The 20,293-nt window shown below is 36.2% G+C and overlaps 2 protein-coding genes across 2 annotated transcripts; one reads left to right on the forward strand and one right to left on the reverse strand.

The window, feature by feature from the left end:
- Nucleotides 1-423: 423 nt before the first annotated feature.
- LOC117393477 (S-acyl fatty acid synthase thioesterase, medium chain-like) lies at nucleotides 424-4,547 on the reverse strand. Its single transcript, XM_033991588.2, has 7 exons — nucleotides 4,275-4,547; nucleotides 3,576-3,706; nucleotides 3,042-3,180; nucleotides 2,863-2,962; nucleotides 1,823-1,992; nucleotides 904-986; nucleotides 424-607 (listed from the first exon to the last, which is right to left on the reverse strand). The coding sequence occupies exons 2-7, from the start codon at nucleotides 3,703-3,705 to the stop codon at nucleotides 465-467; spliced, it is 765 nt and encodes a 254-aa protein (XP_033847479.1). The 5' UTR covers nucleotide 3,706; nucleotides 4,275-4,547; the 3' UTR covers nucleotides 424-464.
- A 1,408-nt stretch (nucleotides 4,548-5,955) lies between these two features.
- LOC117393476 (protein argonaute-3-like) lies at nucleotides 5,956-19,667 on the forward strand. Its single transcript, XM_033991587.2, has 7 exons — nucleotides 5,956-6,061; nucleotides 6,250-6,483; nucleotides 11,603-11,759; nucleotides 12,112-12,232; nucleotides 17,148-17,356; nucleotides 18,718-18,854; nucleotides 19,486-19,667. Exons 2-7 carry the CDS (start codon nucleotides 6,465-6,467, stop codon nucleotides 19,665-19,667), a joined length of 825 nt encoding a protein of 274 aa, XP_033847478.2. The 5' UTR covers nucleotides 5,956-6,061; nucleotides 6,250-6,464.
- The last annotated feature ends 626 nt before the right edge of the window (nucleotides 19,668-20,293 follow it).

Here is a 20,293-nt window from a genome sequence, read left to right on the forward strand (position 1 = left end):
GCCTGATCTCGTCAGATCTCAGAAGCAAAGCAGTGCTGGGCTTGGTTTAATACTTGGATCGGAGACCGCTGGGAATACCAGGTGCTCCAGTGTCAAAAACTGCTGTTGTGTCCTTAGGCAAGGCACTTCACTCAGATTGCCTAGTAGGAAAAGTGGTGTGTGCGTGAATGTCGGTGATAGTTGGAGGGGCCAATGGTGCAGATTGGAAGAAGTCTTGCTTCCTTCAGTCTGCCCCAGGGCAGCTGTGGCTGCAGTAATAGCTTGCCAGTATGGAGTGATTGAATAATGCATGAAATCGTAAAGCAACTCTGAGTGTCTGGAAAAGCTCTATGTATTATTATTATTATTATTATTATTATTATTATTATTATTATTATTATTATTATTATTATTACATTAGCTTATAATGTATAAAGAATAAAGTTGTAGAAAATAATGAAACAGGCTATTAATTTAACTCACATTTAAAAATAGTCCAGTTCTGCAGTTTCAAGTTGTTTTGTGATATAGTCCAACAAAATCTTCTCATTTGTTGCTTCTTTCAGGTAGAAATGAGAACCATCCAGCATTTTAACAGTGAAATCTCCAGTTGTGATGTCTTTCCAAGCTGCAAGTCAAATATGACAAATATATTTATAATAGTTTAAACCAATAAACTGTTGAGTTTGAGTTGTCAAAAATCTATAGTCAGATACTAATTTATATTGCATACTTAGTTTTTTCAGGCGATATCTTTGCTGTCAACAAAAGCAGAAGAACCTATTTAACACTGCTTTTGTGGATTTTTTTCTCACCTTCACATTAGATTATTAGTATCGTAATCGAGTTTGACATTTTTGTATATGACAACGTTACAAAAAATGTTAATGTTGTTAGAGGAAAAAGGTGTGTGTGAGAGCTCACCTTGTAAGTCATGAGGAATGTCGTCTTTCCCATCAAAACATGTGATTGGACAGGACAAAGGGGGCTGCTCTGGTCTGGTACACCTGCTCACAGACAAGACAGCAGCCATGAGTACCACTGAGACCTGGGTGGGTTATATAATATAATGTATAATCAACAAAAAAATACAATAAAACTCTGATGAAATAAGGTCATAAGAACATTATTGACATTAAAATATTTTTTATGTTAATTTTTCCTTAAAAAGAACAGTCTTTGTGGCACTTTCTTGCAGATGCCATCAGTATGTGGTTCAAAGCGTAGAATATTGTCAATAATTGTCCCCAAGTCTTGATATTCAGAGACAAACTTGTTTTCTCTGGATTACAGAGTAAGTGCCACTAGGGGGCGACTTTTGAAAGCCTATCAGAATGTCTTTTGTCTTGAACACGTTGATAGACAAATAAAGGCATTCACATCATTCAATAAATCCACCGCAGGTCCGTGACTGCTCTGCTCTGTTTTTTAAGAGATTTACAATGACTGTATTGTCTACAGATTTCAGGAAGTGCCTCTTACCAAATGCACTTCTGCAGTCATAAGTATACAAAATAAAAAGAAAAGATGATAAAATGCAACCTTGTGGAGATCCTGTGGACAATACTGTCTTGAAGACATGACACCATTTACTTTAACATACGGTATTCTGCCTGATACAGAATTCACAATCCAACCAACAAGATTAAAATCCAGATACAAAATAATGGTATAGAGGGTTTATGCAGTTTATCCTTTATTAACTAAATCAAATGTTGTAGTAGTAGCAATAGTTCACTTGGTGCATAAGTCCGGATTTTGTCTTGCCAAATATTTTCTGACTCTGTGCTAGGTGTGTGAAGGTTTGAAAATCATAGATGATATTTTCACTCCATGATTTCACCTGTAGCTCTCAACAACTCTGAGATCGGCCTTCAGTGCAGGCAGAAACAGCTTCATGACCTCAGGATTGGACAGGAGCTCAGGAGGAGTCCCTCCGATCGACGTCATCCACTGCAAAAAATCCTCATCAGACAACTCACTCCTCTTTGGGTATTTCAGACGCATCTCTGACTGAAGAGAAGATAAATAATTTGCATCAAATACAATTATTACATATTACTTGACGGTTTTGGAAAACTTTATATCTAATTTCATTGTATATTACTGAAGTCAATAAAGTACAGAACAGCTTGTCGGCATATAATTCACTAACACATAGAAAACAAAAAGCAACCACAAAAAACTTCACCATGAAAGTTGCTAACTTCGTTTGCTTTTACAAACTAACATAAACAGTATATAAATGCTTCTACTGCTGCCCCACTGTGGCACCTGATATTTCTAGCAATCGCACATCCAAGTACTAACCAGGCTGAGATCAGAGGAGATTCAATACAGTCTGGCTGCAGGCCTCCACTCAGAGGACCCTACCCTATGTGGGTGCAACCTTCACCAGGATGCACCCACATATCCCTCATCATTTTTCATTAGTTTACCCTTTATAAGCAATTTACCGGTCATTACAGTTCTTATCTGGTTTGCCTTGATTCCAATAACTTTGTAGGCTAAATCATCATAGATGTCATCATGTAGCTTACAAACATGTTAATACAAATACCACAAGCATTTTATCTGTGACTGTGTTGCCATAGGCCCTGTGTCTGGTTAAGATTAGACACAAATCTGTTATGGTTAAGGTTAGGAAAAGGGATTGGGCTTGTCTTAATGTAAAACAAGATAAACCTTACATTGAAAACAGCAGTTAGGAAACAGTGGACTTTGGCAGTCTTTTGGCATGTTAGTTTTTTTGTCGACGGAGGTAAGTCACGTGAGGTCTGCAGGCTGTGTCCTCTGGGTGGAGGTCTGCAGCCAGACCTCTCTCAGGAGATTGGACAACTGTTTCTCAACATGTAATATTTCAATTTGGAACTTTTCACTCACATAAGGGGCAGAGGCTCCAGACAGAAAGATGTGAACAGGCTCAATATTGTGCAGTTTCTTCAGAGCATCCACCAGAGCAAAACTCGTAAGCGCTCCAAAACTGTTTCAAATAAAATCATACCAAAATCACTCATCAACACATAATTACTAATACTATTTATGTTTATGTTATTACCAACCTGTGTCCAAATAGAGCGAATGGTTTCTCCTTCATTGTGGGCAGTAATGCGGTGATGATCTCGTCCACGACCTGTTGCATGTTTTGGAAAAAAGCCTCTTTGGCTCGAGACTCTCGTCCGGGCAGTTTGACCGCAAACACTGACAGGGACAGACAATACAGAAGAGTGTAATATCTGTGTGTTCATTATAGACAAATATTATAACATGGAATAATAATGCTCAACAGAAAGAAAAATGTGTATGTGTGTGAGTATACACACACACATACACATATATATTTTAATTTCATTTTAATTTTACATCTCATCAAAACAGCATTCCAGTGAAAATATTATCTAAAAACCAGAATTAAATGAATTTTGTGCAAGCTTTTTTTTTTCTTTTTTTTTTTTTTAAAGTGGCTAAAACAACCTATTGAACTACTTTTTTGGCCCACAAACTGCTTTAATTGACTAAATGACTTTAATAAATTAATTGTTTGATTCTGTACACTGAATTAAAATGAAATGTTTTGCACGTATTTTTGTTCTTACCTTCGATGGAGCTGTTAAGGACGTTACCCCACCGAGCGTAGTGTATGGACCCTCCTCCAGCCCATGGGAAACAGATGAGCCTAGACACTGCCTCTGGTTTCCTCTTAAAACATGTGATCACTTTATCCATCCTAACAACCACACAAAAACGAGGGAATAAAACAGGAGTAGTATTTTACACAATGGGCTTTTAAGCTTTACTTTTTAATACCACGGATTTTCCTATTTGGGCATTAGTAACTAGTATCTATATCATTATCACAGAACTATCCACACTTTGAGTTACATAAGTTACATAAGCAGTAGTTTAAAAAATCATTCATGGAGAAGTTTAATGACTTTCCACAGTTAAACTTCATGGCAATACGAAGCAGGAGGTAGACCATCCATCAGAAAAATTAAATACAGTATTGCACAATGTCTGTTACTGCTATTTCAGTGCCTTAAGTTGACTATATTTACGGTTTAACTGTGTAATAAATTATAATTATAAAGTCATAATAAGAATGGTGTCGTTGTGGTTTTCTGTGAATAGAGACTGCACAAAATAAGATATGTAGCTTAACTTTCTATTGACTTTAAGAGCAAGAATAGCCTGTTTTAAGAGTACTACAAAGGTTAAGTTTTTACTACTGTGACTTGAAGCTGTTTTGAAAGTTTTGTTCTATTTATAATAAAATACAAACGATATCAACACACCTCTTTCTTAAGAGCAGGGCTTTATACTTGATAAATAATAGTTGTGATGACTGTCCATTCAGTGCTTTATTTCCTGGTCATTTTCTTCTTTGGTCAGTGTATTTTATTGTGTTAAAACTTGTATCTATGGAGACATCTACAGTGCGGAGTCTGAACACGTTTATTACGAGGCAAATAAAATGGCCTTTTGTTATTTCAACTCACGTCACACGCATATTTTAATATTTTCCACGGATACAAAGGCAAACATTGTGTCACAGAAGCTCCTCACGTCAATTTATTCAATCAAACATGACGTGCACGTTTCAGAAAAAAATAATAAAACGGAAGTGACGACATTGGTATTTCCTACGGGTTTCCCTCAGAGTAGAGAGTTTGTCAAGTTAAAAAACATCACACCAAAAATAAACTTTACTTTGAAATCCAGTATTACGACACCGGTCCAAGTTGGTAGGATGAAGTTTGTAGGAGACGATCGTTCAGTCTCATGCAATCTGTGAGCAGCCTATTTGATTTAAAGGTGCACTATAAAACATTTCTGGTGGGGGTGTGCTGCCTGCTTGTCTCCATGGAGATGAGAGCATTTATTTTGATGGGGTGGTTTTATTGCCATACTGTGAGAGGGTCACCGCTCCACTGATCTGACCAGTAACTTGGCCTAATGGTGTCATCCTTTTTACTACCTTTTTTTCTGTTAAACATTCTAGACAAAGCAAAAACATATCCATTGAAATGAGCAGATAGTGCCCCACTCATCAGAAAAGTTACACAGTGCACCTTTAATGTAATTTATTTATTTATTGGCAATATAATCAGGTCTGTGAATGGCTGGTCTATTTATTGTCAAAACTTTGGTGCAATATATTTCACATTAGATATTTTATTTATGTATTAGCTCCTTGAGATGCATTGTCTCTTTTTCAAGGGGATCCTTAGTGTGGCTTCAAAATGGCATGTGTTTTGCAGTGCTCGCTGACTGACTATGTTTTGACTTGTATGACTTCTCTTCAACAAGAGGAAGTCTATGTGTCCCTAAGTGGCCATTATAACAGCCATCTAAAGTAATGCAATATAAACAGGCATATATACAACTCTAACTGTTGTCAATATTTATAAATAAGCAATGATCTGACCAAATGAAAAAAATAAGTAGACCTTATAAACTCCTTGTTAGAAGTTAAACATAGTGTTGAGCATATTTAAAGGTGCACTATGTAACTTTTCTGATGGAGGGTGTGCCGCCAGCATGTCTTCTTGAAGATATTTTTGCTTTGCCTACAATGTTGGTGAAATGCATCGGGAAACGTTCCAGGTCAGATCTGTCGAGATGAAACCCAGCTCACAATGCATGTTTTTCCAGGTATTAAAATAAGTGCTATGCTATACTGTGGAACATTTCTGTCATAGCAATAACATCATAGAGACGAGCATGTGCTAGACCCTCCACCAGCAAAGTGACAAAGTGCACTTTTAAAGATTCTCCTACAAGTTACAACACATTTTCTCAGATAAGTTATTTTGTTTACATATTTTTCCCTCTCATTAACCACTAACACATTCCTGGAGTGCTTCAAATGCCTTTTTTCCCTTTCGCTCCGGTGGTTTTATTGTGAAGGGGCGTTGTTGTGCCACTTGTAAACTTGATAGAGGAGAATTAAAAGAAGCTTCATACCGGTCTATCGCTGATACGAGCAGGATACCGGGGGCTAGAGACCCCCCCACATATGTCAAAGACGACTCCGATTGATCCTTTTTTACCCAGGAAGACAAATATTGTACGCGAAGAGGTAAACATTCAATAACGTGTTGAATTTTGAGTTGACATTTAGTAGCTTCTTAGTATTCGTCGCCGAAAGCTAGCAAACTGTTAGCCGCTAATGCTATCTGCCAAATGTTACCAACCAACTCTGCTTTTAGATCATTTTAATACCAATACATTAATCCATCTTAATCGTATGTGATTGTATTTTCACAGATACATTGGAGAAGTTGTTTAAATCGGAACCGGTGATATTTTGACAACTTTAAAGCTTGTAGTCTTAAGTAGACCTCCGATCGGACCGACGCTTTGTAACGCAGCGAACACGAAAAGGAGGTCAGAAATCGGGGGACCCTTGGAGCTTTCAGTCGTTGCCGAAGAAGGACTTTAGCCTCGCAGAGAGCCGGGTCTTCCGGACAGAGACCTCATGAATGGACATCGGAACAACAGGTGGGAGACAGCACTCACACTCGGGGCCATGTTGCTTTACCTAACCTAATTTGGCGTTCAGGTGTTGGGTTATTTTCAGGCTAGTGGTCGCTGCTACCACTGCCTCCCCGGTTGTAGCTGTTGGTATTCGTAGCGTGAAACGAGATTATAGTTTGGTTATGCGTGGTATTCTGCTTTGCTGGCAACGTAATATTGTTGAAACTGTAGTCAAATACCAGTTATAGTAATAGTTGTGTGTGTGTGTGTGTGCTCTCAAAACATCGGCTTATTAGGAATTGTATGTCTAAGCAAAACCATATATTGTGGGAAATCTCAAACAGAAACTCGTTTGCTGTATTCTGGCTTCTTGCTTTGCATTACTTTTTGAGCAGCTGCTTAAACTCTTGGTCTAACCTAAATGAATGGATAATACTGATACACACAGCATGTGAATAAATAAACTGAGAGCATGTCCAAGTTTATTTATGTAGAACAATTAAAACAACTTCAGCTGACCAAAGTGCTTCTCATGAGAGTTAAGTTTGTATTCCCCTTAATGACAACAAATCCAAAAGTTCTACATGTACAATAAATGGCAAGCAGACATTCTTTGATTCTTATTGATTTTCATTTGTTGCTGTCCACTGAATCACTGCAGTTGTGTTCATTCATTTGTTTATCCAAACTGCCCTCTTGTGTTACCAGACAAATTCAGTGTGGGTCCCTTCCCTCCTGCTCCTTTTCAAACCAGCCCTACAGGTTTCCTCTCTGTCTACGTCATGACTGTTGTAGCTGTCAAACACAGGCGTTACTCCGTCAGCTGGCTCTGACGGCTGAGGGGAAAAGTGAATAAAAAGTGGTGGTGGATTGTACAATATCACGATGTCATACTCTCAGTAGTGGTTTAAATCCTTGATTGTTTAGTCGATTAATTGGTTAATAGTGTCTAAGTCGAGCAAAATTTGTATTAGTCAACCTATTATTTTATTTACCCAAGAAGGACATGGACTACAACAGAAAAAACGAGAAGCTATGGAGTGAGCTAGCTGAAAATTTGGGAATGAATCATGAGTTTAATCTTTTTTTTTCATATAAATACATAATTTTCTAGTACTTTTTTGCATACATAATTTTATTAGTTGCTGTTAGTAGTTTTGTTTTGCAGTTTGGTTCAGATACATCGATATACCACAGTCGACCAAGAATTTCCTTGGTCGACTACAGCCCTGACTCTTAGAGGAAGAACAGAGGCTAGTATTTCTGTTTTATAGTTTTTTCCTCCACATCTACGAAGTTTCTACAAAAGCTGATTAATGTTAACTAAAGCTGGACTGTTTGAGGCCCTTCCTTTTCTTGTCTTTTTCTTAGAGTTAGATATTTTGTCATAAACTAAACTAACTAGTAACTAGCTGAAATGATAATTACCTGCATTAACTAGACATTAGCTTGATTGGTTTTATCAAAATTTTTATAAATATAAATAAATAAATAAAAAACTAAAAGTATATCTTACATTATAAAAGTGAGTTAGTGAATGAAAAATTATTTTTGGAGATTACATTTACATTTGAGCAATATGACATTAGTTTGTTTCCCCCCTTATATTGGTCGAACCATTTTTAAAAATTATGTCTCATTAAAAATCTATAAAAATGGCTCTATTAATACCCTGAAAATGAACAATATAACTTAGCAGTTGCCATTCAACTCAAAACTAATAAAATTTCTTCCCACAAAGTCTGAACTCTGCTCCAAGCCACATACTTTTACTGACGGTAGACCGAAGCTGATCATTGACAATTAGAAATGACTGAATCTCAGTCTCAATTAAAATAGTATATAATTACACAGCCCTACTGTAAACAATTGCTTCTTCACTAAGCATGTCATGACATCACCTGTACTTCATTTATTATACACCACAGCCCTGTTAGACTCACTCCATAATGCTGTGATGTCATCTGAAACCCAGCAGTTGACTTATCCGTTTGAGGACTGGCCCAGCTGCAGCCATGGCGACCCAGGCCGCCTGAACTCGCCCGTTTTAACCGCCGTGGCTGCAGAAGTGTTCAACACGAGTCAATGGAGCATGCTCAGGAGTCAGGGCATGCGTTGTTGATTATAGCTGCAGGGTTCATTGGTGTTTTGAGGCTTGTGTTTAGTATTGATGTTGTTGGGGGCTACAGACTAAACTGGTTCACTGTGAAACTGCCACGTGCAAATGGCCCGCCCGCCCTCCGCCCAGCTTTAAGACCCTTGCCTCAATAATAATAACAATAATGATGATGATAATAATAATATAAAACGTGTATGTGATTTGCTTGGTGGTGTTTTACATTGATTTGAAGTCTGTCTTGAGATAAGTGAATACATAATGAATTTGATTTTATGTAATTTATGAACATTAGTCTGTTTTTGTCATACGTAATGATCAAAACAAGAAAAGGTATTGTGTAAGTTCTGAAAAAAGAAATTCAAATGTACCCTGGCCTACCCTTTGTTTCAACCATTGTCACAATTTTTGCCAGTCCAAAATATAGAGACTAGTTTTTTGAATAGCTAGTGGTTGTAACCTTGATCACAAACTGTTGTGTTATTACATATTTCTAGTTCTTTATTATAAGAGTTTGCACAGTTATCTAAAGCTGTGTTCCCTATGCATACACAGTGTATTTATATATGTAAATGGCTAACCAGTCTAGCCACTGTGTTCCAAATGGAAAGTGAGAAAGGACTGGCTTCCGGCTCCATCAACTCAAATTCACTTTCTATTGGAAAAAAAAAAAAAAAAAAGTTGCCCCCTTTCCATAACTGCTACTGTCAGGCTCGTCACTTTGGTCTTAAAATGTTCATATTAACTCGCTCTACATGATCCATGTAGTTTTTATTTCTCTTTTTGTCTGTAAATCAAGATATGAACATTAATATCAAGATAAATCAAGATAATATCAATATCAAGATAAATCAAGATATGAACGTTAATAACCTCTTTTGCCGAGGTTGTTTCTGCTATCATTAGGAACAGTTTTGATTGATAGTGTTGCTAAGCTCCTGCTAAACCAGCGATACAGGCGGGTAGGGGCGTTACCTTTTAACAGCCACAATCTGGATTGGCTCTTTGGTTGCTATGATACTTGCAGTCAGAATTCCAAATACAGAACTCGGCTCCAAATTTGCCCCTATAACTGCTAGCCTTGATGACCTTCATTTGATTGGAGCCGAACACTATGGGTGACGTCACATTCCCTTAATCTACTTCTTTATACAGTCTATGTCCCTGTGTCATAAAAAGTGGGTCATGAGGTTAAAGCTGTACTACCTATTTAATATGGGATGATGACTATTTGTAATGTTCTATATAGAGCTTTTTTTTTTTTTTTTTACTGAAGGTGTCAAAGTTGCACCTGTATTCCTTTTGGTTGTTTCAGGGATTTCCCACGTGGTCTTGTCCCCATGGCAACTTCCCTGGGGACTTTGCACCTGGAGAATCTGGACAAGGACTGGATCTGGTCTAGAGACTTAATCTGGGACTGTGAAGGAGGGTGTCTACTTTAGGGTTTATCTGTATGGGGAAAATTGCCACTTCTGAGTTTATTTTATTGTTTTAATTATTTATATTCAGGTCAAACTTTAAATGTATATATTTTTGTGAGTGGATATACTACAATTTGTAGTTTTGGAGAGGCAAATCTTGTTTTATGCATATACAAGTTGATGCTGTCTTAGACATTCACTCTGGGGCTGAGTCTACTGGGCATCTCATTCATAAAACTATAAGTGACATTATAGCTAAATGTATATTAAAAGATCCACTTTTCTCCTCGCTTCATTTGTGGACTTCTCACATCAAGTTTTCTTTTTATAAATCACAAAGTAGACATGCATATACTTGTGAAACCCCTTTGGCCACTGTCCTTAAAATTATGTTTGAGGTGTTTTTTAATTGTTCCCTCTGTCTGTGGCACATTCTCTCTTTGCTGTAAACAAATAAAAGCCTCACCCTCAGCCCTCAGGTCCCTGCAGAGCTGGATCTAATCTTCAGGGGACCCTAAGCAAAATTTGGTTTGGAGCCCCTTGCCACCTCTTTGCCACTCATGCTCAAATGATTGTGATTCCATAATGCACAGTTGCCATCATCTGCACTGTATCAGTGGTTTCTGTAACGTTATAAGTTAGTTTTATGTGATAGTGCCACTGTGCCACACTAGGCCCCTAAACATACTTTTGATCTCCAAATTTATACTTCAACATAATGCTTTGATTTATTCATTATAAATAGGATTGTCTATCTTTCTCACTTCCTATCATATAATGCACTTATGAGTATGCACTGTCATGAAAACGTTAAAAGTTTCACTTTAGGATCACGTAATTTTTTTTTTATGTTCAATAAATGCAGGAAGACATCAACTAACTGCACAGATAATTAGAGGATGATTTACTTTATTCATATGTGCGTGATGTGTACATAAATGTATGCAAAGTGCATAACTGATTAATATGCACGGAGACATTCTTTACATTCTTTAGCTCAAAATAGCCCCGGTCCCATTGTGACTCTTGCTGCCTCTGTGTAAAGCGCATGATGTCATTTTGTGAGGGCAGTTTGACATTTATGAAAATTGGTGTCACGTTAGCGTCTGTGCTGCTAATACTAACACCCACTCCACGTCGCGTCTGCAAAGGTCGGACCACTCAACAGAAACCTACACAAAATGTCACCAACTATAACAACCACTATCTGATAAATGTGGGACTGAAAGTCAGTTATTTTATTTTAATAGGAAACAGATTGTAACGAACCTTAACATCTTTAAGTCCTTAACAACCACTTCCTTCCTCTGAGCTGCTCCAGACGGTTTGCTCAATGTTAATCTTAAGTTTGTGGCATTATTTTAAAAACTCAAAAGTTGCTGCTACTTTTATTACTTGCATTGCATTCTAGTAGTCTCTTATATTTGACCACTATGGCCTAAGGATGTCGTAATACACTTTATATTTAGAGGGATGTTTAATACATTTTATCTAATAAAGATTATAGAAGAAAATATAATTTTTATGTTCACTAACTACAGGTCAAATTCTCAGAGTGTATCCTTAAATTGATTTTAGTATTTTTGTGTTTCTTGTGTTCCCATAGGAGCTCTGTTCTCTTTGCCACGGCGACCAGGTTATGGCACCATCGGGAAACCCATCCGGCTCCTGGCCAACTGCTTCCAGGTGGAGATTCCCAAAATTGACGTGTACCTGTATGAGGTGGACATCAAGCCAGACAAGTGCCCGCGCAGGGTCAACAGGTAATTACTATATTCAGCTTTTATTTACATTTTATAGCTGGATTCCATATGACATTATTGTTGTTTGTATGTATGTTGTAAATATATGTTAAACTGCTGTCTCTTGGCCAGGACTGCCTTGAAAAAAAGGTTTCTAATTTGTATGGGATTTTTCAGTTCTATAGCCCATTATTATAATTGAAATGATTAGGTTCAACATTTATGAATTTACCTTTTGGAAATTGAATCTCAAAATACAATGTTATCAATAGGGTCAAGTGCCCCTAGCCCTAAGGTGAATTTATTTGGTAAGCCTGAATAAACCTAATATAGTAGTACCTTTTTTTAATATCAGGTCTCATATGTCTTACAGGGAAGTGGTGGACTCCATGGTTCAACATTTCAAGGTGACGATCTTTGGGGACCGTTTGCCAGTTTACGATGGGAAGAGGAGCCTCTACACGGCACAGCCTCTGCCTGTCGCCACCAGTGGGGTAAGACTCCTGTGGTATAATGTAGAAACAGCACTTTGTGACAAACACAAACCACTGCACTAGGGCTGAACAATTTGGGAAGAATATCTAATTGTAATCAGAATGTTTGTCAGAAAAATCACAATTAGATTTGAGATTTATGTTTTTATACTAGGATTCTGTTCATGGGACAATTGACAAAAACACTGAAATATGAACTAGCAAACGAAAACAAGCGTCACATTTCAGAACATGTTTGAACAGATCTAAACTACAGGGTTAGCCATTGTTATGCAGAATAAAACAGGAAATTTTGTTGTTTGTGGAGGAAATTATGGTACTTCCAAATTGCAACGTTTGTGGTTTGCCAATTGTGATCATTCAAATTGCAATTTCACTTTGATTAATCTTGCACCCCTACTGTGCACTGTCGGCATCTAATTGTGAAATATTTTAATGACTGCAAACCCGGAATAAAAAGCCTATTGCGCTGCTATAATATATTTGGGATGAGGGTGTGCTGGCTGCAAGATGAATGTCTAAGCTTGTTTCATTTTGCTGTCTGAAAACCACTGTTAAAAAGTTAAAACTGAAAATCAATGCAGGAAAACTAGCAATGTATATGTGAAAACTAGGAACTAGTTTGATTTAAATGCCTACTTTTTCCTTTCATGGTTTGAAATTCCAGTACCCCTGCTTTAACTGAGTAGGGCAATGTGACGGTGTCATAGCTCTCATCACTTGATTTGAATTCAAGGTTGAATTCTTGGTTGAATTCCAGCCTCATTCATTATAATGGCAGATTGTAACCTTCTTCAAGGCTTAAGACAATGTTGTTATACCACTCTCCAGTAAAAATGTTTATTTTTCAAGGCATTTTTGAGCAATAAAATAACTTGAATTAAAAAAAAATGGATAAGTGTAAGACCATACTTACTATGGAACATTCCACACAACGCGAGAACATCTCCATGGGAACAAGGACTGTCAAACGAGGTGTTATTCAGTTAATTCAGTTTATTTCAGTCACACACAATGTTTAACGTGGATATTTATACATACAGTGCCATGAAAAAGTATTTGCCCCCTTCCTGATTTCTTACTTTTTTGCATGTGTCTCATACTTAACTGTTTTAGATCATCAAACAAATTTAAATATTAAACAAAGCCCAATTAAACATAAAATGCAGTTTTTGCTGTTGATTTTATTTGTTAAGAGAAAAATGCTATCCAAACTTGCATGATCCTGTGTGAAAAAGTAAATGCCCCCCCTTGTTAAATAATGAGGTAACTGTGATTCATCATATTGTGGAAAGCTGAGTTCAATTTCATAGCCACCCCAGGTGTGATTGCTGCCAGACTATTCAAATTAAGAGATCACCTTGTCAGACAGGCTCTATTTAAGTGAAGTAAGCCATATTGAACCCAAGACATCATGCCACGATCCAAAGAAATTTAGGAGCAGATAAGAAGAAAAACAATTGACATGACTCAGTCTAGAAAAGGTTACAAATCCATTTCTAAATCTTTGGGACTCCAGCAAACCACGGTGAGAGCCATTATCCACAAATGGAGACGTCTCACTTTTGCCAAAAAACATCTTGATGATCCTCCAAAGCTTTTGGGAAAATATTCTGCAGACTGATGAAAGAAAAGTTGAATTGCAGGAGTGTCTCCTGTTACGTCTGACATAAAATGACAGGACATTTGATAAAAATATCATGTTAAAAGTAAAACATTGTGGTGGTAGTGTTGCGGTCTGGGGCTGCTTGCTGCTTCAGGACCTGGACGACTTGCTGTGATTGAAGAAACCATGAACTCTGCTCTTTACTAACGAATCCTGAAGCAGGCCATCAGTTCAGGACCTCAAGCTGACGCGCACTTGGGTTCTGCAGCAGGACAATGATCCTCAACAAAATGAGGGTTTTGGAGTGGCCTAGTCAAAGTCCAGACCTGAACCCAATAGAGGTGTTGTGGCATGACCTTAAAAAGGTGGTGCATGCTCGGAAATCCTCCAATGTGGCTGATTTAAAACAATTCTGCAAATAAGGGTGGGCCAAAATTCCTCCGCAGTCATTGCCAGTTCTCACAAACTCCTGACTGCAGTTGTTGGTGCTAAGGGTGGTTCAACCAGTTATCAGGTTTAGGGAGCATTTACTTTTTCACATGGGCCATGTAGGTTCAGATGGCTTTTTTCTCTTAATGAATGAAATTGGCGCTTAAAACTGCATTTTGTGTTTACTTGTGAAGCAAAGCTTATCATTTTTTTTACATTATTGTTTTTAAACAAAACAATATCATGACAAGGTATACACGCTTAATTTTCAGCCATATTTGTCAATAAAAGAGGTTTAAAATACTTTTTTTGAAAATAATAAAACTGCACATTTTTATATTTGGGTTATCACTGTTCCACAAATGAAGCCCAGCAAAGGAAATGCATCCCCCTCTAATTTCTTTTTTAGCTCTTGGCAAAGTAAATTTGCATTTATCGCATAAATCCTGTTTGCACTCAGAAATTGAAAAGAACCTTTCAGTACAGGAAGTGTCTTTGTTATTGCTTTAAACATAAGCTGCATGATTCAATAATATAAAACATGATTTAAAAATAAATCATTGGTATGATCATAATTCCCTGCATTGTTAATGTTTCGTATGACTCATTTCTGCTGTAAAAATATTGTTTCTATTGTTGTTTTTTAATTTGAATCCACAATTCCACACTGTAAGTTATGTAAGGAAGTATGAGTGAGCAATAGATAAAGTACAAGGGTTTGTATTTCAACATGTTTTTTGCTTTTATATAGGATTGCAGTTGATTTAGAAATTTTCCCTTTTACATAATCAACATATTTTTTTCTAATTTAATTGAGGATCAATCACAATTCCAAGGAATGTGGTCTCCCAGACTTGTTTTGTTCTATTTCAACTTAATTTTACATAGCTTATTTTTTTATGTCCAAATGTCATTTATTTAGTTTGACGGATATTGAGAGATAAATTATTTACCGTATTTTCCAGACTATAAGTCGCACTTTTTTCATAGTTTGGCCGGAGGTGTGACTTCTACTCAGTTGCAACTTATATGTGAAATGTGTGTATATGTGTGTAACAAAATAACAAAGTTGTGAAATTTTACATATATATTTTTTATATATATATATATACGTGTGTGTATATGTATGTATGTATGTATATATATATATATATATATATATATATATGTGTATATATATATATATGTATATATATATGTATACATACACACACGTATATATATATACGTGTGTGTGTATATATATGTGTATATATATATATATATGTGTATATATACTGTATATATATGTGTATATATACTGTATATATATGTGTATATATACTGTATATATATGTGTATATATACTGTATATATATGTGTATATATACTGTATATATACTGTATATATGTGTATATATACTGTATATATGTGTATATATATGTGTATATATACTGTATATATATACTGTATATATATATACTGTATATATATACTGTATATATATGTAGTATATATACTGTGTATAGTATGTATGTATGTATGTATATATATGTGTATATATACTGTATATATATGTGTATATATACTGTATATATATGTGTATATATACTGTATATATATACTGTATATATATATACTGTATATGTAAAATTTCACAACTTTGTTATTGTCACACTGACAACCGTGCAAGGACACTCTAGGCTTGTGTACCTACTACTCCTGTACTATTGAAAATTTCAGCATTACGGTAATTGAAAAGACATCTGAGAAAAACTGAACAAAAATGCCGCCTAAAAGAAAATCGTATTCTGCGGAGTCTAATGACAGCCACGCAGAAGAGGAAGCGGCTTCATTTACCTCTGGAGTTGGCGGAGATGTTCAGAAGTGACATCGAGGATGAAGAATTCAATGGATTTAGTGATTTGGAGTGAGGTCGAGAGTAAACTTGTCAGCTTGTTTTTTATGCTTTAGTTATGTGATTAACTTTTAATATCGTACATTAACAAACCAGACACATATAAAATTTGATGTCTATGCTTCATGTAGCTGAATAAATATAAATGTGAATTTCCCCAAAAGCAACTTTATAGTCCAGTGTGACTTATAGTCAAGAAAATACAATACATCAAACCAGATATCAAGGACTTCTACCGGTAGTTATTTTTCAATTTTGTTAAGTAGTTAATTTAAATTTCTTACTTTGTAAATCAAATTGGTGTCAACTGTGAAAATAATACATTTTAACATTTCAGAAAAATTACACATATCATTGATTAAAAAGAATTAAAAGTTTTGGACCAATAATTGAACCTTGAGACAGTCGGCATGTGACTTGACTTGGTTCTGACATAGTTTGACTTATTGGTACATATTTTAACCTATTTTTTTGAAGAATAGTTTGTAACCAATTGTGGGCTGTCCCTCTTATATTGTTAGTGTTAATGTCCTCCTTATCTCTGTAAAGCACTTTGAATTACTTTATGTACTAATTGTGCTATACAAATAAACTTGCCTTGCCTTGCCATAGTGTTAATGTTTTTTAATAATTGATTATGTTCAATGGTATCAAAGGCCTTCTTTCTTCAACCATTGTCTTTACTGCATATGTCGTCTTCTAAAACCAAATTGTTGTTCATTTAGTAATGCGTATTTTTCCATAAAATTATCCAACTGTTTTACAATAAGCTTCTCCAAAACCTTAAATTGTGGAAGTAAAGCCAATGGCCTCTAGTTATTCATACTGTGTGAAAAAGCTAGAATTTAACATTGTGCCACCCCTAATGGAGACTAGCTGGTGACAGTCCCCCAATCAAAAAAGGTGCATAGTGAATGTTTATATGCATGTTTTAAGAAGAAGCCTCCATTCTAAACACACCTGTCTTATATGTTGTTATTAGGTGGACTTGGATGTGACTCTTCCTGGTGAGGGAGGTAAAGACCGGCCATTCAAAGTGACCATTCGCTTTGTGTCCCTGGTGAGCTGGCACATGCTGCACGAGGTCTTGACGGGGCGAGCTGTGGCTGAGCCCGTGGACCTGGACAAACCCATCAGCACCAACCCAGTGCATGCTGTGGATGTAGTACTGCGTCACCTGCCTTCCATGAAGTGAGACCTGCTGTTTTTGTTTTTTTTAATTTACATGCATGCATGACAAGCACTGGGATTAGATTTGCAGGTTATGGTTTAATAAAGGGATTCTGTTAAAAGTTCACATTTTTCAGTTCATATTTCAGTCTTTGCAAATTTTTCTGGATGCATTTAAAATGAGAAGTATCACATTTCAGAACATGCTTGTACAGAGAGAACTACAGGGTTAGCAATGTTTATGCAGAATAAGAAGATATTTTGTTGTTTTGTGGAAATTATGGTACTTAAAACATGGCAACCTTTGCAGTTTGCTTTTTGCATGCATTCAAAGTGTGATTTCGATTAAGGAGCCTGTGATCAATACATACAATCATGGTCCTGTTTAGGTGTTTGAGTTAAGGTTCAAGTCACCCTTTTTTGTCGAAAATCAAACACTTTTGGCTAATGCTCGCTAGCTAGTGACTGTAATATTATTTGAAAGGGACTTGTTTAACAACACAAATCAGCTCACCTGTTGTAGTTTCAACTAAGTCCGTTTGTGTTTGTGTTGTCCAGATTGTGTTAAGTAGGGCTGGACACGTTAACGTGTTTCATTTGAAATGTTCCAATTTTTCCACCTGTTATTGCTATCCGATATTTGTGATGCTGCTTTGGCCAATAACTGATATTTGATGAGCCTACAAATTAATGTTAATTTGTATTAAAATTAACAAATTCACTGTAAGCATAACAAGATTTTTTTGTTTATCTGGGATACAAAATGATTTGTTGCAATATTTATGTAAATGTGTAGTGACATGTTGAACCTAATTGCTCCTGTGTTTCCATTTTAACTCATTGGTCTGTTCAAAAAGCCACATCTAAAATAGTCAAGAAGTCTAGTTGTACATTACGATAAAACTGCTATAATTGTTCACTTTGACAGATCTTGCAAGTGTTTGTTTCAAATTCCCAGATCCAATATTATCTCTCTCAAACACTCTCTAAATTAGAGGTATTTCCTGTTGATGAGCTGTAAGAATCTGATCTAAGATGAACCAGAAAAGACACAAGTTCTGAGAATCACTCAATATCTGAGCCTTTGTATTCAAGCCATTGTAATATATTGTCCTTAAATTGTTTTAACAATAGAGTAAATAATTTTGTCATGACGGTAAAGATAACAACTAGCATACTGATGCACACTTCTTGATTAGCGCATAATACAACTTTTTTTTAGATACAGACAGCATGCAGCAAACTTATTTTGACAAAGCCTTTAATGATAGTCTATTATCAGCAATAGTATTAAACAATTAATTTCAATAACTTTCAGAGTTTTCCTTTTTCCCTGTTCGTTCTTTGTCCTCCCCCTAAAATATCTGTCCCTTCTCTCTCAGATACACTCCTGTGGGCCGCTCCTTCTTCTCATCTCCGGAGGACTACGACCACCCGCTGGGAGGGGGGCGGGAGGTGTGGTTCGGCTTTCACCAGTCGGTCCGCCCCGCCATGTGGAAAATGATGCTCAATATCGATGGTGAGTACCAACAACAAGTTTAACAAATTTATTCATGAAACTCCTGAATCAGTTAATGTAGAAATAATGGGAGAGAAGTGCAAATACTTTGAACGAATTATTGCCAATTTCTTGAAAAATAACTGAAAATTGCCAAATGTGTTAGTCACACTACATGCAAAATGATGCTTGGATGCTGGTCAGTCTTACAATTTGATTTATTTTGTCTTTTTATTTACAAAAATTGATGCGTACAAAAATGTTATGAACTTGGCCAAATTCACTCAAATATATATAACGTACGATGAAGCAAGCACAACAATTAACTTAATTCATTTACAAGGGAAATTTGGACACAGTAGCTTAACAGTATTCTAAAATGAACCCTAATCTCAACATTTGAATTTCACTGTCTATTAGATTTGTTTGTCTCTCCTCTAAAATTAAACGTCTTGCATTTAAATATACTCAGAATTTAACTATCTAGCTCAATCAAAATTGCTGTGTGCATTACCAATGTGTAAGTACTAAAGTTAAGGCTAATCAGTATCATTATGTGAGTTTATGCACACAAAATCATTTACCACCTTTATTCTCTATTTTTATCCATTATTACTTTTTCTAACTCCTCTCCCCCTCTCCTCTATCTCAGTCTCTGCCACAGCGTTTTACAAAGCTCAGCCCGTGATCCAGTTCATGTGTGAAGTCCTGGACATCCACAACATTGATGAGCAGCCGCGCCCCCTCACGGACTCGCACCGCGTCAAATTCACCAAAGAGATCAAAGGTACATTCTCCAAAGGTATCCAATTCCAATCCACTTTATTTCTATAGCCCATTTTACAATGAAAAGCTGTTTCCAAAGTGTTTTGTTTCCGTAGTGATATAAAACCAACTACTTAACACAGTAAATAAAACTGTAAAATAGAATGAAAATAATAAAATACATTCAGATTCAGACGACTTCAATTATCCCACCACAGTGACATAGTGACAACCAAACATTCAGCACATGGAGCAATTCTGAACAAAGCGGAGCACTGAGGTCCATGAAGCACCCAATAAAAATACATTACATCTACATAGGATTTATATTTAAAAGGGGAATGGTGGTAGGAAAGGATTTCAAAAAGGCCTATTAGTGTTCCCTATTCAAAAACTGAGGACATTTATGAAAACACTTTTTGTAAAATTTGTGCGTTACAAATGGAAGCTATGTCTCTCTGCTGCGCTCCTGTAATTTTTGAACAAAGATTAACAATTGAATTAAGAGTGTTCTTGTCTTGTTAAGCCAGCAAATGAGAGAAAACAAGAAAACAACAGGGTAAAAGAAAAAAAAAAGAGGCTAATATGCATAATTAAAATCAATGAAATAAAATCAATAAAGGACAAGAGAGGACTACACAACTCTACAGACTCCAGGAGCTATTCGTCCTTTCTCCTCGTCTCCTCCTCTCCTC

This window comes from Periophthalmus magnuspinnatus, unplaced genomic scaffold, assembly GCF_009829125.3.
Source record: "Periophthalmus magnuspinnatus isolate fPerMag1 unplaced genomic scaffold, fPerMag1.2.pri scaffold_150_arrow_ctg1, whole genome shotgun sequence".
In the NCBI taxonomy this organism is placed as follows: Eukaryota; Metazoa; Chordata; class Actinopteri; order Gobiiformes; family Gobiidae; genus Periophthalmus; species Periophthalmus magnuspinnatus.